Genomic DNA, 27,781 nt, shown 5'->3' with positions numbered 1-27,781 from the left:
GGAAGTTTGGCGTTCTGGCGAGACGCCATGAGATCTATCTCTGGTTTGCCCCAACGACGAAGTATTTGGGCAAAGACCTCCGGATGAAGTTCCCACTCCCCCGGATGAAAAGTCTGGCGACTCAAGAAATCCGCCTCCCAGTTCTCCACTCCCGGGATGTGGATTGCTGACAGGTGGCAAGAGTGAGACTCTGCCCAGCGAATTATCTTTGATACTTCTATCATTGCTAGGGAGCTTCTTGTCCCTCCCTGATGGTTGATGTAAGCTACAGTCGTGATGTTGTCCGACTGAAACCTGATGAACCCCCGAGTTTTTAACTGGGGCCAAGCCAGAAGGGCATTGAGAACTGCTCTCAATTCCAGAATGTTTATTGGCAGGAGACTTTCCTCCTGACTCCATTGTCCCTGAGCCTTCAGAGAATTCCAGACAGCGCCCCAACCTAGTAGGCTGGCGTCTGTTGTTACAATTGTCCAGTCCGGCCTGCTGAATGGCATCCCCCTGGACAGATGTGGCCGAGAAAGCCACCATAGAAGAGAGTTTCTGGTCTCTTGATCCAGATTCAGAGTAGGGGACAAGTCTGAGTAATCCCCATTCCACTGACTCAGCATGCACAATTGCAGCGGTCTGAGATGTAGACGTGCAAAGGGTACTATGTCCATTGCTGCTACCATTAAGCCGATCACCTCCATGCATTGAGCTACTGACGGGAGTTGAATGGAATGAAGGACACGGCATGCATTTAGAAGCTTTGTTAATCTGTCTTCTGTCAGATAAATCTTCATTTCTACAGAATCTATAAGAGTCCCCAAGAATGGAACTCTTGTGAGAGGAAAGAGAGAACTCTTCTTTTCTTTCACTTTCCATCCATGCGACCTTAGAAATGCCAGAACTAACTCTGTATGAGACTTGGCAGTTTGAAAGCTTGAGGCTTGTATCAGAATGTCGTCTAGGTACGGAGCTACCGAAATTCCTCGCGGTCTTAGTACCGCCAGAAGGGCACCCAGAACCTTTGTGAAGATTCTTGGAGCCGTAGCCAATCCGAATGGAAGAGCTACAAACTGGTAATGCCTGTCTAAGAAGGCAAACCTTAGATACCGGTAATGATCTTTGTGAATCGGTATGTGAAGGTAAGCATCCTTTAAATCCACTGTGGTCATGTACTGACCCTTTTGGATCATGGGTAAGATTGTCCGAATAGTTTCCATTTTGAACGATGGAACTCTTAGGAATTTGTTTAGGATCTTTAAATCCAAGATTGGCCTGAAAGTTCCCTCTTTTTTGGGAACCACAAACAGGTTTGAGTAAAACCCTTGTCCTTGTTCCGACCGCGGAACCGGATGGATCACTCCCATTAATAACAGATCTTGTACACAGCGTAGAAACGCTTCTTTCTTTATCTGGTTTGTTGACAACCTTGACAGATGAAATCTCCCTCTTGGGGGAGAGAATTTGAAATCTAGAAGGTATCCCTGAGATATGATCTCTAGCGCCCAGGGATCCTGAACATCTCTTGCCCAAGCCTGGGCGAAGAGAGAGAGTCTGCCCCCCACTAGATCCGGTCCCGGATCGGGGGCCCTCGGTTCATGCTGTCTTTGGGGCAGCAGCAGGTTTCCTGGCCTGCTTGCCCTTGTTCCAGGACTGGTTAGGTTTCCAGCCTTGTCTGTAACGAGCAACAGCTCCTTCCTGTTTTGGTGCAGTGGAAGTTGGTGCTGCTCCTGCTTTGAAATTCCGAAAGGGACGAAAATTAGACTGTCTAGCCTTAGCTTTGGCTTTGTCTTGAGGCAGGGCGTGGCCCTTACCTCCTGTAATGTCAGCGATAATTTCTTTCAAACCGGGCCCAAATAAAGTTTGCCCCTTGAAAGGTATATTAAGTAATTTGGACTTAGAAGTTACATCAGCTGACCAGGATTTTAGCCACAGCGCCCTACGTGCCTGAATGGCGAATCCTGAGTTCTTAGCCGTAAGTTTGGTTAAATGTACTACGGCCTCCGAAATGAATGAATTAGCTAGTTTAAGGACTCTAAGCCTGTCCGTAATGTCGTCCAGCGTAGCTGAACTAAGGTTCTCTTCCAGAGACTCAATCCAAAATGCTGCCGCAGCCGTAATCGGCGCGATGCATGCAAGGGGTTGCAATATAAAACCTTGTTGAAGAAACATTTTCTTAAGGTAACCCTCTAATTTTTTATCCATTGGATCTGAAAAAGCACAGATATCCTCCACCGGGATAGTGGTACGCTTAGCTAAAGTAGAAACTGCTCCCTCCACCTTAGGGACCGTTTGCCATAAGTCCCGTGTGGTGGCGTCTATTGGAAACATCTTTCTAAATATTGGAGGGGGTGAGAACGGCACACCGGGTCTATCCCACTCCTTAGTAACAATTTCAGTTAGTCTCTTAGGTATAGGAAAAACGTCAGTACTCGCCGGTACCGCAAAGTATTTATCCAACCTACACAATTTCTCTGGTATTGCAACAGTGTTACAATCATTAAGAGCCGCTAAAACCTCCCCTAGTAATACACGGAGGTTCTCCAATTTAAATTTAAAATTTGAAATATCTGAATCCAATCTGTTTGGATCAGAACCGTCACCCACAGAATGAAGCTCTCCGTCCTCATGCTCTGCAAGCTGTGACGCAGTATCAGACATGGCCCTAGTATTATCAGCGCACTCTGTTCTCACCCCAGAGTGATCACGCTTGCCTCTTAGTTCTGGTAATTTAGCCAAAACTTCGGTCATAACAGTAGCCATATCTTGTAATGTTATCTGTAATGGCCGCCCAGATGTACTAGGCGCCACAATATCACGCACCTCCCGGGCGGGAGATGCAGGTACTGACACGTGAGGCGAGTTAGTCGGCATAACTCTCCCCTCGCTGTTTGGTGAAATTTGTTCAATTTGTACAGATTGGCTTTTATTTAAAGTAGCATCAATACAGTTAGTACATAAATTTCTAGTGGGCTCCACCTTGGCATTGGAACAAATGACACAGGTATCTTCCTCTGAATCAGACATGTTTAACACACTAGCAATAAACTTGCAACTTGGTTACAATCTTATTTAACAAAAACGTACTGTGCCTCAAAGAAGCACTAAACGATTAAATGACAGTTGAAATAATGAACTGAAAAAACAGTTATAGCATCAATCCTTAAAAACAACACAACTTTTAGCAAAGGTTTGTTCCCATTAGCAAAGTAACAATAATTAAATTTGAAGCATAAAAATTACAGAGCAACGTTTTTAATCACAGTCAATATATAAGTCTCACAGCTCTGCTGAGAGAATCTACCTCCCTCCAAAGAAGTTTGAAGACCCCTGAGTTCTGTTAGAGATGAACCGGATCATGCAGGAAATACAAGAGTAACTGACTGGAAATTTTTGATGCGTAGCAAAGAGCGCCAAAAACGGCCCCTCCCCCTCACACACAGCAGTGAGAGAGAAACGAAACTGTCACAATTAAAACAAGCAACTGCCAAGTGGAAAAATAATGCCCAAACATTTATTCACTCAGTACCTCAGAAAATGCAAACGATTCTACATTCCAGCAAAAACGTTTAACATAATAAATACCTATTAAAAGGTTTAATGTACTTTTAACAGAGTAATTCCAGTGAAATACCATCCCCAGAATACTGAAGTGTAGAGTATACATACATGTCATTATAACGGTATGGCAGGATTTTCTCATCAATTCCATTCAGAAAATAAAAACTGCTACATACCTCAATGCAGATTCATCTGCCCGCTGTCCCCTGATCTGAAGCTTTTACCTCCCTCAGATGGCCGAGAAACAGCAATATGATCTTAACTACTCCGGTTAAAATCATAGTAAAAACTCTGGTAGATTCTTCTTCAAACTCTGCCAGAGAGGCAATAACACGCTCCGGTGCTATTGTAAAATAACAAACTTTTGATTGAAGTTATAAAAACTAAGTATAATCACCATAGTCCTCTCACACATCCTATCTAGTCGTTGGGTGCAAGAGAATGACTGGGGGTGACGTAGAGGGGAGGAGCTATGTGCAGCTCTGCTGGGTGAATCCTCTTGCATTTCCTGTTGGGGAGGAGTTATATCCCAGAAGTAATGATGACCCGTGGACTGATCACACATAACAGAAGAAATAACTCCTCTAAGCTATGAAGTATGAAAAATGCTTATATATCAATCGTTTTAGCCCAGAAAATGTCTACCAGTCTTAAAAGCCCTTGTGAAGCCCTTTATTCTTATGTAATAAAAATGGCTTACCGGATCCCATAGGGAAAATGACAGCTTCCAGCATTACCTAGTCTTGTTAGAAATGTGTCATACCTCAAGCAGCAAAAGTCTGCTCACTGTTTCCCCCAACTGAAGTTAATTCCTCTCAACAGTCCTATGTGGAAACAGCCATCGATTTTAGTAACGGTTGCTAAAATCATTTTCCTCTTACAAACAGAAATCTTCATCTCTTTTCTGTTTCAGAGTAAATAGTACATACCAGCACTATTTTAAAATAACAAACTCTTGATTGAAGAATAAAAACTACATTTAAACACCAAAAAACTCTAAGCCATCTCCGTGGAGATGTTGCCTGTACAACGGCAAAGAGAATGACTGGGGAAGGCGGAGCCTAGGAGGGATCATGTGACCAGCTTTGCTGGGCTCTTTGCCATTTCCTGTTGGGGAAGAGAATATCCCACAAGTAAGGATGACGCCGTGGACCGGACACACCTATGTTGGAGAAATATGCACAAGTAGTAAGAAGTGAATACAGCGCCAACAAGAGGCCAAGGGATAAATATACTCACAGAGAGATAAAAGAAGATTATTTAATGAACCATGTTAAAAAGCATCAGTAATAAAAGACTATATATAAAAAATGTAAAAAGCACATATAAATAAAAATGCTTATATATCAATCGTTTTAGCCCAGAAAATGTCTACCAGTCTTAAAAGCCCTTGTGAAGCCCTTTATTCTTATGTAATAAAAATGGCTTACCGGATCCCATAGGGAAAATGACAGCTTCCAGCATTACCTAGTCTTGTTAGAAATGTGTCATACCTCAAGCAGCAAAAGTCTGCTCACTGTTTCCCCCAAAAAAAGAAATTCACAACATAGTGTATCCAATATGAGAATGAAGTAAAGATTAAAGTAATGCTTACCAATATGTCAACGCGTTTCTGCCCTCAAAAAAGGGCCTCTCTCAAGACTAGCATCTTAGTCTTGAGAAAGGCCCTTTTTTGAGGGCAGAAACGCGTTGACATATTGGTAAGCATTACTTTAATCTTTACTTCATTCTCATATTGGATACACTATGTTGTGAATTTCTTTTTTTTACAGGGACACTTTTTAGGATACCATAGGAGCAGCTGACAGGTGCTAGGATCCATTCAGCTACTTCAGCAACCACACTCAGGAATTTGGATCTGTTAAAGTAACTAACATTGGAAGGAATCAATTTCCTCACTTTCACCTTGCTTTTCATCACCCATTTTTTCCATTTTTTAGTTTTGATTGACTTATTTTTGTTCTTCACTAACATTTGTTGATCAACTTTTTGAACACTTTTTTGGATTATATTTTATATTTTATTATTTTTTATTTTTTATGTTATTGCATATTGTGTATTTTATTTTTTATGTTATTGCATATTGTGTATTTTATTTAATTATATCTTAACCTCACTGGATTAAGTAGCTAGCATTTTTATATCCATTTGCACTCACTCACTATTTGATTGTATCTATACAATTATTTTGCTACCCCCTTTTTTTGCACTGCAGTGCATTTTTCTATTTTTTGGAACACTATTTTTGTAACACTAATTTTGAACACTATTGTTTGTATTATTGTTTATTAGTTTTTTGCTTGATGCACTTGCTACAGTTGTACTTAGGCTAATTCTGTTTTATCAGTATACACTCTTATTCTGGTGTACCACTCACACTGATCACCTGTTATTACCTCTGTTTTTATTGTAATTATCAGCTTTGGCCCTTTGAGCCGCTTCTGTAAGATATTCCTGTATTTGTAATTTTATTTATATGTGCTTTTTACATTTTTTATATATAGTCTTTTATTACTGATGCTTTTTAACATGGTTTATTAAATAATCTTCTTTTATCTCTCTGTGAGTATATTTATCCCTTGGCCTCTTGTTGGCGCTGTATTCACTTCTTACTACTTAGGAGTCCAACACTCCACAAAAGAGCTAGGGCACAACAGAGGCACGCCAAGACTCCAGAGACCAAGGGAGAATATCGAGGACAAAGTCATCCGAAGAGCGAGCAGCAAAAGACTCCATCTCCTCAGAGTACGTAACTAGAGGACCACACCCAAGGAAAAATAAGAATGCAGAGCGTCCCAAAACTCCCGGTAGAGAAAACTTGTAAGTGAAGCTTGGGGAAGGAAACAACCCAGCCTCACGTCCCTGATAGGGAGACAACAAACTCCCGACAGCAGGAAAAGTCACGCATCCTTACTTAAAGAGAGTAAAATCATTGGATGGCTCTTTCCCAAACCACAAGGCTACCTTGTATCACCCAAAAGGTGGCCAAACCGCTAAGGGCGAACGGACAAGTCCAGAAATCCTGACCCGAAGGAAGAGAAGCTCAAAAAAAGGAACAAGTCCAGGAAAAGGAAATTTCAAGGAGCCTCTGAAAGGCAAGACCACCAGGAACCAGCGGCAAAGAGGCCCTAAGTCCTCTTACTTCCAACCCACGCGGGAAAGAAACACTTTAAGTCCAGATGAAATAACGGAAACAACCGAGTGTGTCGCAGCAGAACCTTACCGAGTCCCAATTGACCAGCTAGAAAGGCTAACAAGGACCAATCTTTCATGCCTCTAACTGAGCTTGTAAAAGAAAACATAGGAATAAAACAAATAATAACTTAAAACACTCTGCGCCCCAACCAGACCAGCCAGGCAGAACAGGCACCACGTGTCTGAAATAGGCCGCAAAACAGATGGGTCCTAACCCAATCAGGACCAGCCTGAAACTCAGGGTCACTCACCACTCGGGGAACAGATCCCCCAGAGACGGATGGCTCAGAGGCCTCTTGATTCCCTGATCCCGAGGAATTGAGCGCTCTAAGACGACATTTTAAAATAACTGAAGGGCATGTATCACCCAGGCCAATTTGTATTCCTCACGAGAAAGAATCAGAGTCAGAAACGTTAGTCTCCACAATATCAGAATCCTCCATAACTGGGATACTGAATACAAAAAACTGCCAGGAATGCGGAAATTGAGAGCCAAACGTGACCACGTCAGATCACCAGGTGCACCGTGCGGTCCAAAAAGCGCACTCAACTGTAAAGGTTGCATCACTTCCAAAGGCCATTATGTTTCATAGACAAGAGCCTAAGTAACACTACACATACGCAGGTTGAATCACATAAACATGATTTAAAAAAAAAAAAACCCTGTTCAATAACCCCCCTCAGGAGATATTAACCCTTGATTCCAAGATACAAAAGGAGCCTCACTGAGGCCCTGAGTTATAGTTAGTCCCACAAGGTGGTAGCCTCTCGGGAAAACATTTGTAATACAGACAATCATAACGAAAGTAAAAAGGAAACTCTTACCGGAATCTACGACGTGGAACAGGAACACGGCCCTTCAAGTGTGACAGATAGTAGTATCACCTCAGCCATGGAGAGAAGAAGCAGGCAGCGAAACTCGTCAACGCTTATTGCTTGTGGAACTGTTAATATGAGTCGGGATGGTTTCGCAGAAAGACTCTCCCTGCATCTCCAGACTCTAACATTCATCCATGCTCTCACTGAGAGGATGATAGGACTACTTAAAACTCCCGTCCCATGTCGAAGAGTACTGCCCTCCATAAGAGACGAAAAACTTCTGACACTTCTCTGCCAACCTCCTGGGACGAAAGGCAAAGAATGACTGGGGGATGAGGGAAGTGGGAGGAGTATTTAAGCCTTTGGCTGGGGTGTCTTTGCCACCTCCTGGTGGCCAGGTTCTGAATTCCCAAAAGTAATGAATGCAGCTGTGGACTCTCTCCGTTTATGAAGAAAATCACAAATGGAAACAAATCTAAAAAGCAATAATATAAAACATACCATTGTGCTAACAGAACATGTAATTCTTGTTCACACACACACACACACAAAGCAATAAAAGAAAACAAATATATTTATATACAAGATTCAATTACTTTATTTTACAGCTGATAAATGTACAAATGTTACAGTGTAAGGTGCATAACTTTTGGATATGTGCTTCAGGGCAGAAAATACATCTGTTATATTTTTGTTAGAATGACATTTAAATTAAACTTATTTTAAACTTGAAAATCCACATATATTAAAAATATATTATTTACCAAATAGCTTAAATTAAAACTTTACATGGTAAAGGCACTAAACACCTCCATTGGCAGAGAGCTGCCTTGCTCATAATACTGCAAGCTCCCTTAGGCAAATTAACAACTAAAAGCACCACATACAGGAAATATAGCACAAAGTAGGAGCACTATTCTATAAGCTAAACCCGGAGACTTTGAGATGCTGAGCATTATTTCTGGCTTCAAAGTAAGTAGTGTCTGTCTCATCATCAGGCTGCGGAATAAACGGCATTGGCTGCTTGTGCAGGTCCTCCCATACAATGCCATGAAAAAGGGGATGAACTTTTAGCTCTATAAACAAATGCACAGACAAACAGCATGTTAATATAGGAAAACAATAGTGAAAAATCATATATATCAAAAGGACAAAAAGTACATTGTCTAAACATTAGCTTTTAATATTTTTCAATTATTAAGAAATTAAACTTTTTTTTTTTTAAAAGACCAGCTTAAATCAAAGTGACATCTTATTTCATAAGATGGTGAGAGTCCATAAGCCATTACATGTGGGATTAAAGGACCAGTCCTACAAGAGGAGGCATAATACCCCTCACAAGAGCTTTAATACCTCCCACTTTCCCACGATTCCTTAATCAATTATGTTTACTTTAGGAAGGAGCGATGGTGAAACTTAATGTGCTGATCTACATATGAGACCCATTATCCCCCTCAGGTACAGCTGGTAGCAATAGTAAATCTCCTTCTGGGAGTCTGCCACTAACCTGCCTTAGGCATCGCTGGGATTCATCTTGTACACTTACTTCTGATCCTGTTTCAGTGCACACTACACAGGATGGACTGATAGGTAAGTAGGTACTTGCACTCACATAGCCCACAGGCTATTAGCATGAACACATGATTCACAGCCTGACAAAAAAAAAATATAACTACATGCAGTTTTAGGCACTTTTAAACTAAAATTGCTTCAGCACATACCTGAGCTCTGCTTTTCATTCTCAGCAGGCTCTCAAATTGTCAGGAACCTTTCAGAAGCTGTGGAGCTTATTTTCAGAAGTTTCTATATTTCCTTCTGTGCAGACCCCATGCATTAACTTTTGTCCCGCCACAATAATGTACTCTGTTCCACTGCGATTTCTCCTCAGAGCCTAGGAGTGGTAAATACCTTTAACAACATTAGTGTTGCATACATTTTTAAAGAGACACTTCCCAGTTTGCTTCAGATTCCTTCAAAGGGACTTCAGTCTTACATTGTGCCAATATCTGTGTTCCCCTGAGGGTGTTAGCCCTTTCTATGCTGCTATCTAATTCTAGATACTGGCCTGTCCTTACCATTCTAAATCATTATGGTGCAGGTTAAGTTTTAAGGCATAAACACTGATCCCTTAGAAGGGCAATTTGCGGACAATTTAACCCCTTCTCATATGTAAACAAAAATCTCAGCACACCAAAATATCTTAAATGTAATTTATTCACAAGGAAGCAAGATATAGATATATAGATATATATATATATATAGAGATAGATATAGATATATATAGATATATATACACATATACATACATACATACACACACACACACACACACACACATATAGGCAAAAGGAGTAAAGTGAAGCACTCACTGGACTTCGGATATCTGTGTTAAAAAAATTATTTATTTGTGACGTTTCGGGACCTCAAACGTCCCTTCTTCTGACAACCCGAAAATACAAATGAACAGACTTATAAAGGCCTGTAGGACACTCCCCCCTGTGGTCACCAATCCCTGGAGACCGTGTGCAAAAAACAAGGGGCTATACCATATAGATAGCCCAAATGTGAATGGTAACACTTTTACAAAACAGATCATATATAGCAAACTGACCTATGTGTTAATGCAATCAAAAATGTCCAGTCTGTCTGATAGATGTTGTTCACTTTTAGAGACAGAGGTTTTTGATAGAGTATTGCACGCTGATATTTTGCGGTCAGCCGACTGTTCTGACCGCATATATAACCTATATAGTTTTTCATATAAGCTTTTTATATAAGTTTTTATTCGGATAAGTTTGTGATATACGTTTTTTTATTAATATAGATATTTGTTTTGGGTTACCTGTTGGGACTCACTGTATGAGCTGTAGATTGTTTTGGGCGATTATAATCGTGGATTGTGTTTATGTAAAGTTGGGCACATATTTCGTACTTATTTTTATAGATTCACAGAATGTTATGGGAGGAGTTGTTTTAGTCCATCTGCAATTACTAGAGTCCGCCAAGAGAGGCATGTGTTATGCTGAGGCTTATGGTGTAAATATAAAAAGCAATATAAAAAGCAGGGTAACGTTCTCCTCTGTTTGATCGGAGCCATATTGACACCTTCGGGAGGTGTGTTTTTAGTTATTTTGTAGCTATTGTTATGGCTAGTACATTCCTAACCTATAGTGAAAAGTTCTCAAAGTCCAGCACCTGGGATCCAAGGTGTGCAATCACAGGGGCACTGCAAAATACCCCCAGTAAATGTAACAAGAGATAGTAGTCGCACCACCAAGTTCAATGAATAGTTTTCTTTATTGAGCCAAGATCAAAAAATCAGCAACGTTTCGGACACAAGTCCTTAATCTTGCATAACAAACAGACACTGATTCACTTCTTATATACCCAAAATAAGTCACACCTGCACAGCTAATTGTAACACCTGAAAAGTCAGGTATAACATTAACAGCCAAATGTTGCCACCATGTGGTCAACTACAAACATCACACTTATCTAAATAATTTTAATTTAACTATTACTTATCCAGCAATGAATTAATACATAGTCTAAAATATATCCATGTACAGTGCAGACTCTCAAGCAGTGTATGATTTTAACTTATTCCTTTATACTACATATTAGCAAAGATAGATGTAAACATTTTATTTAATGAAGATATTCAAATAGATTTCTACAGAAAAATAGACCAATCTAATTCTTTATTCATGCCCCCTGGAGATAATGTCCCTAATTCATAAATCCAATACGCTTCACGTTTTTGTAATAATTTGATTCTATCACCCCCTCTTCTAGGATGTTGCACTTGTTCCAAAATCTGGAACCTTAATTAGCTTAGATTATGCCCTGCAGACAAAAAATGATGGGCAACTGGGGCATCCTTTTTCTTGGTTCTAATACTACTTTTGTGTTGAACTATGCGTTCTTTGACGCACTGGGAGGTCTCGCCCACATAACCCAGCCCACATGGGCATTTAATCAAATATATCACAAAGTCAGTATTGCAAGTATAATGTCCCTTAATGAAATATTTTTTGCCAGTACTTGGATGACTAAATGTTGGCCCTTTAATAATAATAATTTAAAACATATTCGTCCCAAGAAAAGGTTCCTGAACCTTTTCTTGGGACGAATATGTTTTAAATACCCATTGACAAAGATACCAATAGGTATCGAAACGTTTGGGGGACTTCTTTGATTGATGTTGTGAATCGAATTAAAACTTTTGCAAAGACCGGAGAGTGAAGCGCCTTTTCTTCCTTTATTTTGGGGTTGATTGATATAAAAAATAAATAATAATAAATAAATATATATATATATATATATATATATATACACACACATATAAGCATTAGTCTCATGTAGGGTTGCCACCTCAGCCATGTTTTCTTGGACACTTATAAATTACACATGCTGCAGGGTGTGCTGGGAGGAATATGTATAGTGTATATGAATAAGGCTGTCCAGAAACACAATACATGTTCCTTCCTGCACACCCTGCAGCATGTGTAACATATAAGTGTCCAGGAAAACATGGCTGAGGTGGCAACCCTAGTCTCATGCCCTATCCACTCTCTCAGAACAGTCATAGCCAGCCATAGGAAAAAAAAAAAAAGGGGGGGGGGAATAAAAAAAAAAACCTAGGAGTCCCTAGGGAATATCAGATGCTACCAAAGTCATGTAAAAAAAATAAAAAAATAATACTCAATGAAATAGAAGTCTTTTAATAGACCACAAGAGTTATTCTTGTATATTGTGAGAACAAAATAAGGACAGTCCTTAGATCAGTAGTATCAGAATATGTCACAGATTAATGCATCCATGCATCTGTTTGTAAAAAAGACTTCGGTCAGGGTACTGGCTAATAGTATATCAAAACATTTTTTACGTGACTTTGGTAGCATCTGATATTCCCTAGGGACACCTTGGGTTTTGTTTGATTTTTCTATTTTTTTTTTATATGGCTGGCTGTGACTGTTCTGAGTGAGTGGAGAGTGGATAGGGCATGAGACTAATGCTTATATATATATATATATATATATATACATACATACACACACACATACACTTGCTCCCTTGTGAATAAATTACATTTAAGATAATATTTTGGTGTGCTGAGATTTGTTAATATTAATTTTGGTATAAGTGGCAATACCTCTTGTGCACCCACGTTAACTCTATTCTGACCTTTTGTATTTAACCCTTTAAGGACACAGCTTTCAGTTTGCTCAATGGTTTTATGACGGAAAAATTCCGTCATATGTCTCTAAGAGGTTAAGCTGTGTAGTGGTGCTGACAGTCTATTAGTAATTGATTTATATGTAGTTAACCCTTCTCATATGTGTTTACTATGTAAGGAAGTGTTGGTATGTCCCCTACTCAGCTTTGTAACCTTTGTGCTGAGTGTGTCTCTATTGCCAGACAGGGTCATGCAGTATCACTTTTGCAGCAGAGTATTCAGGGATTTGTTATCCACCAGGGCAACACTATGGATGTGCCTCATAATTTAAAACACATTCACTCTGCTATTTCACAACTGATGGCTTTCATGCCTACACCAGTTAAATGCACACACATGCAAAGGGGAGAAGAGAATGCTTAAGAGGCCCTTGGATAATCTGGGACATCCCTAAGGAGTGACCAGACTAGGTACCCTGTTGGAGTACAATTGAATTAGAATCTCTCTGTTCAGCAGAGAATGATTATTTAGAAACCCAGGAACCCCATCTCAAGTAGTAACTAAACTAAAGTTGTGTCCTTTAAATTTCAAATTAGAGACATACTTGCTCTATAGCAGGAAGTTTTTACTCGCCTTGGACATCGAGGACCCTCCACCTACAGATAAACAATCTGTGAAAAAGATTTATACGCTTGTTAAGGCAGCTGCAAAGAAGCCTTCTGCCTTCCCAGTTCCAGGTGCAATTTCTGAGCTAATTAGCAAAAAATTGAACAAACCAGGCATTCCCTTTGCTCCCTCTGCCAAAGTAAAAAACATGTTCTTTACCCTATGAAAAATTGGAGATATGGGAGACTATTGCAAAAGGTGGATGGTGCCATTTCCACTTTGGATAGGTGGAATAAACATTCCTTGAGAGGACAGTACCTCTTGTAAGGATCCAGTGACCGCATCTCTGACCTTGAGGGCGCCATGTACTAAGGCGTCAATTTTTTGGCACGGACCGTATCGAAATAACCCGCCGGCATTCGCACCATGCGGATGGCACTTCGTTACATGAATGTACTAAAAACCAAGCCGTAAAATTTCGCGTCTATTGTGTGTCGAAGACAATCGGATTATTGATAACTTTGAAGCTTCGTTCAGCGCGAAAGAGCAAAGTTAAGAAGCAGTCTGCGACCTGATTGGTTTAGTTCTTTACCCACGTGACGATCTAGGTGTCATAATCGCCAGACAAGCGGCAACGTCTGGCTGCTGACATGTATAAGAATGTGCATTTTCCCAGAAATCTTAGAATATTGTTTATTTACTTTTCGGTATTCACTTTGACAAGATGGCTTGCTCCGGAATCTCTGGATAATCTCTCGATCAGAAATGCTTTCCAAACCCATACGTGGAAGGAAAACTCTAGGGACTCTAATTCTTCTACCTCTCCTTCTCTGCAAGTTGTTAACCGGTGCCTGTATAGCCCTTCTTCCTCGTAATTGAATTAATCGGAAAAGAAACATGTGTAAAACTGTCTCCATCTTCATTCACTGATCCAAAAACCAGTAATGCTACAATAGTAGTCTAGTCCTTTCACTTAAGTACTTCTACCTGGCGTCAGGTTGATACCCCCTATAGTTTTCTATTGTATTCGCTACCTAAATGGTCGCGAAGCAAATCACGCGAAGTTACAGTGAAAGTTGGAGCGGGCGGATTAGTTGTAACATTCATAATTTCCGATTACAGCGAATTTACGTGCGATCGAACATGTAGTAAGTGGAAAAAGGCTTCGGAACGATGAGTTGAGTAAAATTACGATCGCTGATGAAAAATAGTGGTTTTTCGAGCAGATCGCAGATTGATACATACGAGAAGCAGATCGTGAGCGAATTTTGACGCGGAAATACAGACGGACGGTCACTTCGAAGCTTAGTACATGGCGCCCTATGTCCCATGAATTTTCCCTTAATGAAATTGAGGATCTCTTGAGGTTGGTGGAGACTGCAAGCAGTTTTATTTGTGATGCAGCTGTTGAAATAATTTGCATTTATATAAAGAGTGTTGCTATGTCTGTTGTGGCAAGAAGAGCCTTATGGCTCAAGCAATGGTCTGCTGATATAGATCTAAAAGCAGACTTCATCCCTCCTCACATTTCAGGGAAAGATCTTGTTTGAACCTGGACTGGATGTTTCATTGCTACAGTCACTTTCCTGTAGCAAGACAAAAAAAAAATCCAAAAAACCCAAGGGCATGGTTAAAGGAACAGTAAAGTATAAAAAAAAACAAAAAACAAAAAAAACACTTTCCAATTTACTTTTATCACCAATTTAGTTTTTTTCTCTTGGTATTCATAGTTAAACGCTAAACCTAGGAGGTTCATATGCTAATTTCTTAGACCTTGAAGGCAGCCTCTAATCTGAAAGCATTTTGACAGTTTTTCACCACTAGAGGGCGTTAGTTCATGTGTTTCATATAGATAACATTTCCTAGGAGTGAGCAACAAAAGTCTGTAAAAAGAAACTGAAATAAGGGGGCAGTTTGCAGAGGCATAGATGCAAGGTAATTACAGAGGTAAAACATGTATTATAACTTTGTTGGTTATGCAAAACTGGGGAATGGGTAATTAAAGGGATTATCTACCCTTTTAAACAACAAAAATTCTGGTGTTTACTGTCCCTTTAAGCCCGCTAGAAGATTTCATTCTTTTCACCATTCCAAGCTGCAAAGATCCTCATCTCCAGTGTTTCAGAAGTCAGACACTTCTAAGTCCATGTTGAAGCCTGGTTCCTCTTGGCCCATCAAAAAGGACCAAAAAAGCCTGCTCCTTCCTCCAAATCAGTATGAACGTGCGGCCCCCAACTCAGACTCAGTGCTGGTGGTGGGGGCAGACAACCTTTTTTTCTGGAGATTAGGGAAAAATCTGTTAAAAATCCTTGTGCACTGAACATAATATTCTAGGGGTACCGCATAGGCTTTCGGTCACACCTTCATCAAAGAAGATTTTTCAAAAGACAGAGCTTTGGCATGTGTAACAGACCAAGAAGCCATGGAGTGTTTTCTCCACCCCCCCCCTTAGATTTATAAAAACAGGGGTTGTAATTCAAACATTTTCATTTTTCCTAGGAAAAACAGTACTTAAAGGGTTGAGACAAAGATTTCCAACTTTCAAAATGGAGACTTTTCACACTATTTTACCTTTAGTGCAGGAGGGTCAGTTATGTCTACAATAAACTTGAAAGCTGCCTGTATGATTCCTGTGAATAGGGATATGCATATAAAGTTCCTCAAATTCACCTTTCTTAATAGGCATTAACAATATGTGCCACTCCTATTTGGTCTGGAAGCACCAAGAATCTTCTCAAAGGTCTTAAGAGCTCTTTTGTCCATAGTGAGAGTGCTCAAGACATGGCAGTAGTAGCTCCTTACCTAGACAACATTCTGGTACAGGCTTCCACCCCCCAAATAGTTCAGTAACATATGAGCACAGTTCTTCAGTTCCTTTGTTCCCATGGTTGGAAAAGCAACCACCTGAAAAGCTAACACCAGGAAGATTGCAATATTGAAGTAGTGCTGCTGACGTGGAGTTTTTTGTTTAGACTCTGTAACAATGAGACTCTCTCTCACAGATGCTAGCAGACTCAAATTGCAGAAGCCCTGTGCTCTTCTCCAACAAACTATTCTTCCTATATACTTCAATTCATGGGAGTAGTTGGCCTCATGGATGCCATACATTTTTCCAGATTCTACTTATGTTCTTTGCAGCTTTAAAATGTCAGATTCCCAAAAAGCTCAGAGAATTTGGTCTCCTCAAAAAGCTAGGCTACTAATTAACATCTTGGAAATTTCCAAGGTGGTACTCGAAGCGCCTTCGCAATGAAAGAGGCAGTCTGCATTCTGACTTGGGACGAATGAACACTGTCATTGCCTGATTTCAGCAATTCACATTCCAGGTGTGAACAATTGAGAAACGGACTTCCTCAGTCAGTACCTTAACCCTGGCGAACGGTCCTTGAATCGGGCAGTTTTTGAAGAGATCGTAAACCATTGGGAAAGGCCAGACAACACAGACCTCATGGCTTCTCTCTTGCATTACAAACATCCCCAGTATTGTGCAAATTATTGAGAGGCACTAATACATGCACTAGTGATTTCCTGGTTGTTCAATCTGATATATATATATATATAAAAATCGACCTCACTCACAGACAGGACTGAGTACACATCCTAAGCCACTGTTAACTCCACAGCCCTGAACACTGACAGACAGCAGCACAGTTCCCAGCAACCCAGACAGCTAACCCCTGAACAACCTGGGTGACAGGCCCGCAGGAAAGCATTACAAACATTATAAATACAACACACAGAAAACTTGGCACTCGCCAGCAGATACTCAGTAATGTTTAAAAGCAAAACTGGGGGAAGTCCGTTACATTTGGCGCAAAAGGATCAAGCCCAGGACCACATCAAGGTCTCCCCCTTCCTGGGACCCTAAAGCATATAAATAAATAAAAGTATTTATTAGAGTGACGTTTCTAGGTAAAAGAACCCCTTCATCTGACAAACAAACAGTGTTCAAAGCAAACTTATAAAGGCCTGTTATGCCTTCACCCTACCTTCTTCCAATCAGAAAGCAGCATGTGCAAAAGGCTGCAACAGAGCAAATAAAAAATCAAAACTTAAGTTGAAATGTCATATGTACATTGCTCTGTGCATTTTACCTCAAAAAATATTTATAAAAACCCCCCACAAACACTTAAATATGAAGTTCATATAAAGTGTACAAATTTTTCATATTGCATATCAAAATAGTGTGACAAACTTCAATATAAGACCAGTATATCAGGAATATATCCCCAGAGCTCCATACCAAGACAAACATATAATGTAAACAAAATCATCATCTGGTTTAAACATCTACAGCCGAAAATTCTACATCCTCATTGGCCAGATAAAACACAGCTCTATTGATGTTAAAACAGAACCTGGTAGGAGGGTTCTGACACACACCTCTCAATTGCAAGATACGGATTGGGACACAATATAGCAGGGCCGCCATAGGCGTAAGAGATGACTCATGCCTAATTCTCACAAACTGTTAGCACAGATCCATTACTGTCTCATATGTAAATCTCCTCAAGAAAACCCTGATACGGACTGCAAGTTTATACAAAACCTATCAAAGCAATGAGACTATGTTACATCTCTAAGACACCGATCACCCTGAGGTGGCAATGCTACCTTTAATAAATAATCTATACCACTTATGAGGGTCCATGCTGCATTGGTAATGGTCCATGCAGGGTCCATGCTGTAATGGTAATCGTGGGAGTCCTGATCCATAATTACCATTGACCTAGCGGGGTCTAACCCCTGGAGTAGATTGGGGCCATACGTACCATTATACATTTGCTGTATGGGTTAAGTGGATGTATGAATATATGTCTTATGGCTGTACCTGTATTACTTTGCACATTTTTCTTAATATTTATTTTGGTTAATAATGCTTTAGACAGATGTTTAGGTTTCGACTATGCCTTTTTGATGCTTACACATTGTCTGTCTTGTCCGGATGCCTACGGTCATGATACAGTTCCTATTTTCTTGTTTTTAAATATATGGTTTTTAATACTTCACATTGTCCAGTCAGGTAATATTTCACATGTCCAGTCGGGTGGTATTGTCTTAGAGCTCCATGCTGAGATTGGCTGATATGTTAAAGGGACCGTTTACTCAAATTTTCTCCCCTTTAATTTGTTCCCAATGATCCACTTTACCTGCTGGAGTGTATTGTTTACAAGTATTTCCATTAACCTTATATTGGCATTTGAATTTATTTAGCCTATGGTATCCCCACCTATCCTAAAAGTTTTTGGCCTCGAGGCCAAGCTGTGTTAACAAAGCCAGTAAAATAAATTACACTCCCAGTGGGTTATAGAAGAGATAAGGTAATAAAATATTAATTTTCCATTGTGATTAGTTTATGGACAGATATAAGATAAAGAAGCATGTACTGTATATTTACACAATGTGATAAAGTAATGAGATCTGATTATACCTACAAGCTCAACCCATTTTATTAGGTTGTGGCTTCAAAACACAAAATCAGCTAATTCATATACACAAATAAGCCTTAAAAAAACAAATCTCATACATTTTATACTCTGCAACTAATAAAAAAATAATTGGAAACACATTAAGGGAAAAACTATTTTATAGTATACTGTCCCTTTAAACTCCTTGCCGTTTTGGCTATGATTTATCTTTTTGGCTTTGGCTGTTTGGAGCAATTGGCTATTGGTTATACTGCTTGCACTATCCACTGCACAGTGTTTATGACTCTTAGAGCTATTGTTATATTGACACAATTTAGTTTCAATGCTATGTAGGCATATAGCAATTTATTGTTTATGACGGGATTGTACTTATTGCCTACACCAGGTGCAATATAGAGCACTGGGTTTGTTGATAGCCGTGGAGGTGTTTTATTGCTTTACTAGAGTGGGCGGATGAAAGATCGGTGCTGTAAAGATGCTACTTTTTAGGTTGGCTACGTGTATGTTCCTAACCATGTCAGTAATACATTTTGTGTTGATTGTGAGAACCGAAAAGTCCACGGCACCAACTAGTAACACACATCGCATACGCTGACTATTGTTTTGGTTTTTTGTTTCCTTGGCAACAGTGGACTCAGGTGGGTGGTCACTTGCGCCGGTGAGCCAGTAGTGATTGGTGTCTTAGAGATGTAACATTGTCTCATTGCTTTGATAGGTTTTGTATAAACTTGCAGGCTGTATCAGGATTTTCTTGAGGGGATTTACATATGAGACAGTAAAGGATCTGTGCTAACAGTTTGTGTGAGAATTAGGCATGAGTCATCTTTTATGCCTATGGGTGGCCCTGCTATATTGAGTCCCTATCCGTATCTTGCAATTGAAAGGTGTGAGTGTGTCAGAACCCTCCTATCAGGTTCTGTTAACATCAATAGAGCTGTGTTTTATCTATCCAATGAGGATGTATAATGTTTGGCTGTAGATGCTGAAACTAGATGATAATTTTGTTTACGTTTTATGTTTGTCTTGGTATGGAGCTCTGGGGATATATTCCTGATATACTGGTCTTATATTGAAGTTTGTCACACTATTTCGATATGCAATTTGAAGAATTTTGTACACTTTATATGAACTTTATATTTATTTAAGTTTTGATTTTTTTGCACATGCTCTGTTGCAGCCTTTTGCACACGCTGCTTTCTGATTGGAAGAAGGTAGGGGGAGGGTATAACGGGCCTATATAAGTTTGCTTTGAACACTGTTTGTTTGTCAGATGAAGGGGTTCTTTTAACCCGAAATGTCACTCTAATAAAAACAATTGTTATCACAGTTGACAGAAGTCCAGCGAGTGCTGGATTTGGGAATTATACTTGGACTTTGGGATAGCACCCTGGCAGGTGGGCATCCATGATCTATTTGCTCTGGAATGGCCTTGCAGAACATGGTACGCAGACCTGATAAAAATGTGCTTCAGCCTCTCACTTAAGGCCCATTCTTCCATCAAGATTTCAAATCTTCCAGTTTAATAGCATAGCAATTGAACGACTTATTTGGTCTCAGAGGTTTTTTAGATCAAGTGATAGAGAGTTTCAGACCATAATGCCTGTTACAAGAAGCATTTAAACACAAAATCTGGTAAGTTTTCCTTTTTTGGATTCTAAGAGTTACCATCTTTCAGAATTCCTCAAATTCTTACAATTTTGAAGGATGGTCTGGATAAGAATTTATTAGCCAGTTACCTTAAAGGCAACATTTCTGCTCGTTCAGTCTTGCATCATAAGAAGATTTGGAGATTTCCTGACATTAAAGCCTTTGTTCAAGCTTTGGTCAGGATAAGACCAGTTATCAGGCCAACTTTGTGGAACCTTTACTTTAAGTTTTGGGGGTTCTTCAGGCTCAGCCGTTTGAACCTATGCATAGTCTGGGCATTGAACTGTTGTTTTGGAAGGTTCTCTTTATCTTGGCCACTTCCTCAGACAGAAGAGTATCTGAGCTTTCTGCTCTCTTGTGATTCTCCTTACCTGATTTTTTCATCAGGATAACGCTGTTTTAAAAGGACAGTCTACCATAGAATTGTTATTGTTTTAAAAGATAGATAATCCCTTTATTACCCATTCCCCAGTTTTGCATAACCAACACAGTTATATTAATATACTTTTTACCTCTGTGATTACCTTGTATCTAGAAACCTTCTTCCAGCCCCCTGATCACATGACTGTGATTGTTTATTATCTATTGTCTTGCATTTAGCATTGTTTTGTGCTAAATCTTAAGTAACCCCCTGTGCCTGTACACAGTGTTATCTATATGGCCCACATGTACTTTCTGTTTCTTTGTGTTGAAAAGATATTTAAAAAGCTTGTGATAAGAGGCAGCCCTCAAAGGCTTAGAAATTAGCATATGAGCCTACCTATGTTTAGTTTAAACTAAGAATACCAAGAGAAAAAAGCAAATTTGATGATAAAAGTAAATTGGAAAGTTGATTAAAATTAAAAGTCCTATCTGAATAATGAAAGTTTAGTTTATACTAGACTGTCCCTTTAAGAACAAACTTCTCTTTCCTTCGTAAGTTTGTTTCTTCTGAAAACCTCAATCAGGAAATTGTGGCCCCATCTCTCTGTCCAGTCCGAAAAAATGCTAAAGAGAGATTACTTTATAACTGGGATGTAGTAAGGGCCTTGAAATTGGACTTAAAGATTCAGAAATTCTTTATCCTTGTTTGTCCATTTCACATGTCTCTGCAATGGACAAAAAGCTTCTTTAATCATCTTGCCAGCTTGGCTTAACTCTTTGGTTCGTGAAGCATACCTAGTTGTGGGAAAAGCTCCCCCTAAACAAATTACTGCTCATTCTATTAGAGTGGTCGCCACTTCTTGGGATTTTACAAATTAAGCTTAGGTCATATTTATATACTTTTACCAAATTCTACCATTTTGACAAGTTTGCCTCTTCTGAGGCTGCTTTTATATGTTTGATGTTCTCATGGACTTCCCACCTTGGGTATAGAATCCCACATGTTATGGCTCATGGACTCTTGCCATCTTATGAAAGAAAACAAGATTTATACTTACTGGAAAAATTCCTTTCTTTCATGATGAGTCCACAATACCTGCCCTTATTTTCTCCTTTCTTATGACTAAAGAATCATTGTGTGGAATGTTTTTCACACTCCTGTAGGACTGGGCTTTAATCCCACCCATTGGACTTTCATCACAAAAGAAATTAATTTATCATATAAGCATAAATTTAGTTTTTTCTTTTACTTAAACATATAGGAAGTAGTCACACAACAGTCATTAAAACTGGTATATATGCTATGATATTCAAAACTGAAGATCTCTGTGCTTTTATACAGGTTTTCATTAAAGAAACAGTAAAGTTAAAAATAAAATTATCATTCGGATAGAGCATGCAATTTTAAAGAAATTTACAATTTAGTTCTAATAAAATTTCCTTTTTTGTTTTGTTTGGTGCCCTTTGTTAAAGAGCATACTTGGGTAGGTTTAGGAGCAGCAATTCCCTGCTGGGAGCTATTTGGTAGCAGCACATATACGCCTCTTGTCACTGGTTTACCATACATGTTCAGTGCTGCTCCTGCGCTTACTCTTCAACAAAGGATACCAAGAGATAAAAGCAAAATTTGATCAAAGTAAATTGGAAAGTTGTTTAAAACTACATAATCTATTTGAATCATGAAAGTTTAAATTTTGATTTTACTGTTACTTCAAAAAGGCAGATGTGCATATTCACTAAAAGTAAAGGTATTCATAAAAATGTACAGAAGGAAAAACTATACTGCAACCAGATTCTACAGCAATAAAATAAAACAGACAGTTATGTTGTTTGGTGACACCTTACTCAATTTACAATTAAGTTCCACAGAAAATATAAATATATTACCTTTCAGTCCAGCTCTCTTTGCAATATCTATTGTCAGAAGTAGGTCTATAGCACCCTGAGCATTGACAGAAAGGGTTTCATCATCTTCTGGCCAAGGAATGTCTACAAATACAGACCATGTTACAAAGAACAACTGTAGCTTGTGCACTACTGGCTAATGAGGTTATTGTTATCTGAGGAAATTGTCATGGCAGGAATACTGACCTTTACATACGAAACGTTGAAGACAAAGGGTAAGTCAAGTCAAAATGAAAGGTTTCATGATTGCGACAGAGCATGCAATTGTAATGGGGTGTGGGTTTAAAAGCACCAGCTATTTCATATACACAGATAAACCTGAAGATGCAATTTCTCATACATTTTAGAATCTTCAGCTGATATAACAAGTCATTAGAAACATATTAAGGAAAAAACTAATTTTACAGTATACTGTCCCTTTAAGTCGTACCCCCCATTATATTGAGTTCTACAATATTGACAATCTTTGAAGCAGAGGAATGACACTGGTTAGAGATTGCTGCAACAGGTTTAACAGGAGTTTGCCTATAAAACTCATGCAAGGATCTCTTTCTTGATATCACTACGGCAGACACAGTACAATTATTTGTTTGGATAGAAGTGGAACACTTCTCAAAAACAGAACATTCACAGTTGAAACAGGCTATGCTACACACCATTGGCAGTGTAGTTTTTTACTGGCTAAACAAAAGTTAAATTAATTTAAAGATCCTCTCATGTGAATCCATGATTTACCAGTAAAAGAAAATATTTCTGAGCCATTATTACTCAGTTGGAAAAAATATGTAATCATTTAAAAATGGATACGTTTGATAGTGGAAATTTAGATTTTGTCCCAGGCTTTACAACAGAATTATTTTAAAACATAGAAATCTTATTTAAAAAGCATGGAAAATCAGAGTAGGTTACAAAGTGGGTAATTTGCGAACAAAAACATAAATTATGCTTACCTGATAATTTAATTTTCTTCTGTGGGAAAGAGTCCACAGCCGCATTCATTACTTGTGGGGAAATAAGAACCTGGCCACCAGAAGGAGACACACCAGCCAAAGGCTTAAATAATTCTCCCCCATCCCCAGTCATTCTGCCGAAGAACAAGGATCAGTGGAAGAAATATCAAGGTGAAAGGGTGCCAGAAGACTATACACGAAAAACGCCTCAAAAAACAGGCGGGCGGCTGTGGACTATTTCCCATGGAAAAAAATTAAATTATCATCAGGTAAGCATAACTTATGTTTTTTTCCTAATGGGAAAGAGTCCACAGCTGCATTCATTACTTGTGGGAAAATTATAACCAAGCCAAAGAGGACACTGAATGCCAAGAACGGGAGGGTAAAGAGGCGGCCCAATCTGAGGGCACCAGGACTGAACCACATCCCATAAATAAAAAAAAGTCCCGCTTCATCTAAAAGCAGGGAGCAAAAACATGATGGAAAAAAGGCCCCAAGGACACCAACGAGAGTCCCAAGCCTGGGTACAAACGACATGCAACACCACAGAGCCCACAGGACTCGAAACGCACGAAATCGCCCAAAGGCAGATCCCATACACACGCTCCGATAAGGGAACCCTGACCAACAACTCCCCAAAGGAAGAAGCAAGGTAGAGGGATAACTAATCAGAACCCTGTCTTCCAAAAGACAGATCAACCTAGCTCGGGAGACTGCAGAAAGCCTCACGAATGCCAGAAAAAAGTGCATCATCCGTCAAACACGACCAAGTCGGAGACCGAAAGAGAACAAAAAGTATCTTGAGAAACAGGAAACCGCACAGACGACTAAGTAGCACACTATAGTGGAGCCACAGATAAAGGGAAAAAAACCCTTGTCCAGCTCCTCAGCTGGAGGGAACCAAGGAGAAAAAGAACCAGCAAAAACCTAGTTCCTAGAGATAAACAGGGACGTCCTCAACTGCTGCATCACTGTCGCAACGAGGACCGCCCACACACGGAAAAACCAACTTGTCAACGACAGTGAAAAGTCAAGGGACATTGTCCCACCCCAGCCATTGAACAAGAGGGAGGAACACCCCCAGCCACATTCGAAAGAGTGTGACCAGAAACACGGGCAGAGTCCCACCAGAACCAGAGGAACACCGAACCCAGAAGTCAATTCCCAAGGGCATCTCCATCCCTGAACCAGGGAAAACTAGGAACACACCCCCAGAGACAAAAGTCCCCCAAGGGAAGATGGAGGACAAGGGAAACCTTGCTCCCCTGGACACAAAGCTTGACACAGGAGTCAAAACGAACCCAAAACGAGCCAGCCCCCAAAGGAGCAGAGACTACCCGAGGTAGCAATCTCAGGGCCCCACAACGGATACCGGTGGGGAAGATATGAGGACAAAGTGACCCTTACCACCAAGGCTCTACACAGGAATGCTGATGCAAGGTCAGAGCATCAGAACAAAAGGAGCCGAAAGGAAGTCCAGAACACATTACCACACAGAAAACAAAGGCCCTGAGCAGCCATAAGAAGGGGACCAGGCTCTCTAAAGAGAGAAAAAGAAGGACCCCTTCCAGACGCAACCCGAACACCTGAGGGAAAAACTGGGACAAGCATAGACAGAGCTATACCAAAACCACCCGGAACCCCAGCACAATCCCAGATCCACGAATAGTCCTGAAGAAGAGGACCCCGACCAAAATTCCGGTCAGGCACTCTTCACCCGTGGAAGGAACCCGAAAAAAGGGAACTCTAGCAAAACCCTAAGAAAAGGGCAGCGGAAAAAACGCAGAACCGATCTCAAGGCTACAGAACCCGCAACACAAAGCTAAACTCAGCGACATTCCGTAACTAGTGTCCCACGTCGGCGCCCGACCCTAAGAGGGTGGATACAATTCTGGAAAAAAGAACCAGAACTGAAACAAGGAGACCCCAATAAAATCGGGTTCCAGCTACAAGAGACCTCCAGCAAAGAAGGCGAACCAGACCCCCGCATGGCAAGCAACAGGCTAGCCCCACAGCACCGCTGCCGGATCACCGAGAATGCAGGCATGATCCCGCTATGTCTCGCATACCATCAAGCGTTCCACCGCTAATTCACAAAGAGGATCCATTAAAAGCAGAACGAAAACGAGTCCAGAGACCCTAGGAATCTAAACCACCCAAAGGATAGCAAGAAGACCAAGGCCCAAAAACTGCCCTAGCAGAGAAGGCCCCGCCCCATGAAAATAGAGCCAGAGCGACGTGGAGGAAGCCACCGACCAAGCCCCGGGAATAGAGTGGCATGCCCAATCTCTCCCGGTATGCGGACCCGAAGGTCCCAATGTAGATGATTAGTGTAGTTTGTGAAAAACAATAAAACAAAAACACTCAAGGTCCGCCGGACCCGCCAGGCGTCACTGACAACACAACAAAGTGCACACAAACTCAGGACCCAACAGTCAGTGAACAACTTCCAAAGAAGTAACAAAGCAAGCCCATCCCAGAAATTCCCGAAGGAAAAAAAAAATAACTGGATGAAAGAAAATAAGGCAGTCCGAAGGCATCTGCCAAAAAAACTCTGGGAAAGGATACGAGGGACCGACAGGAGACGATCAACATCCCCAATAGTCTAGCTCGAAGCACCATTCAAGGACACATTCCCCGGCTGATAGAGGAGAGGGTCCCCCAATAAGTTGAAAAGACGACGGAGTAGAACGTGCAGCCGCGCGATCCGATAACGAAAGGTGCAATATGGAGGAATATTCACCACCAGAGGAAACTGAATATACCCACCCGAAGTCTGGACACCTGGGATAATCGGGCAAGAACACAACCACGCAGAAACCTCCGGATCCTGCAGGCGAACCAACACCATCAATATATTGAAGCATAAATGACCCACCATCTCCAGGGGAAACAAACCACTCTGTGCGGAGGGAGAATGAACATTAGGGTTACCCACAAATGTAGAGGAAGGGTGCTGTTGGGAATCCGCCGCTTGAGGGACAGAGCCCCCAGAGGCTAATGGCTCAATAGGCCCCTGGTTCCCCGAGCCCGAGGAACCAGGCGCTCTAAGAAGGCACATGAGACAGGACTGATAAACGTGCGTCAGTGGGTCCAAAGCACCTTCCTCACAAGAGGAAGAATAGTTATCTCAGCTTCAGAACCCTCCATGGTTAAAACCAAAGAGAAAAATAGGAATGAATATATATATATATATATATATATATATATATATATATATATAAATAAATAAATAAATAAAAACGAAGGCACCTGACACCCCCCAATGGCTGGGGCACTCACCACCTCCTATGACCAGATCCAAAACGAAGCAGAAAGTCTTCGTAGCCACACGGTCAGGAATGCGGAAGCGTAACGCCTGGTCATAAGGTGAACCAAAAATCCAATCCAAAAAAGCGGGCCAGAAAAAAGCGGCAATTAGGCCCCACTAAATTCTTCAAACAATTCTCCTGTCTCAGCCCCAGAGTCAATACCCACCCACTACACAAAGCAGGAAGATCACATAAACATGATTAAGGAACCCCACCCTGTTCACAAATCCCCCCCTTAGGAAGGAATTATCCCATGATTCCCAGATCCGCACTGAGACCCATACCTATCTGTCACATAACATCATAACATTCATATTGATAAAAAGAAAAGATCTTACCAAATTCTACGCTGTGGAACAGCAACACGGCCCTTCAAGTGTGACGGATAGTAGCGTCACCTCTGTCATTGACTTGAGAGAAGACAGCAAGTAGCGAAGGATCGGCAACGCCAAGTGCTAGAGGAGCTGTTAATACGAATCGGGATGGTGTCGCAGAAAGAACTCCCACTGCATCTCCGGACTATAACATTCGCCCAGGCCCTCACTCAGAGACTAACAGGACTTCTTAAAACTCCTGTCCCACTGCAAAGAGTACTACCCTCCATGAGAGACACACTTTACGTAAAAATTAATACAAGTATTTTCATTAAAAAATAAAACTTCTGACACTTCTCTGCCACCTCCTGGGACAAATGGCAAAGAATGATTGGGGGATGGGGGAAGTTGGAGGAGTATTTAAGCCTTCGGTTGGTGTGTCTTTGCCTCCTCCTGGTGGCCAGGTTCTTATTTCCCACAAGTAATAAATGCGGCTGTGGACTCTTTCCCATTAGGA

At 40.5% G+C, this 27,781-nt stretch overlaps 1 protein-coding gene across 3 annotated transcripts in view; it reads right to left on the bottom strand.

Moving 5' to 3' along the window:
- Nucleotides 1-8,134: 8,134 nt before the first annotated feature.
- The window catches only part of MASTL (microtubule associated serine/threonine kinase like), an 84,305-nt gene continuing 64,658 nt past the window's right edge, over nucleotides 8,135-27,781 (bottom strand). For all 3 annotated transcript variants that reach the window (XM_053713905.1, XM_053713903.1, XM_053713904.1), the window contains 2 exons: nucleotides 22,672-22,773; nucleotides 8,135-8,636 (listed from right to left, as the gene is read on the bottom strand). In XM_053713905.1, coding sequence (XP_053569880.1) covers nucleotides 8,479-8,636; nucleotides 22,672-22,773 — 260 coding nt within the window. In that variant the 3' untranslated portion in view covers nucleotides 8,135-8,478. The remainder of the gene's footprint in view (nucleotides 8,637-22,671; nucleotides 22,774-27,781) is intronic.

This window comes from Bombina bombina, chromosome 5 (genome assembly GCF_027579735.1).
Source record: "Bombina bombina isolate aBomBom1 chromosome 5, aBomBom1.pri, whole genome shotgun sequence".
In the NCBI taxonomy this organism is placed as follows: Eukaryota; Metazoa; Chordata; class Amphibia; order Anura; family Bombinatoridae; genus Bombina; species Bombina bombina.
This window is presented reverse-complemented; position numbering and strand designations above follow the sequence as displayed.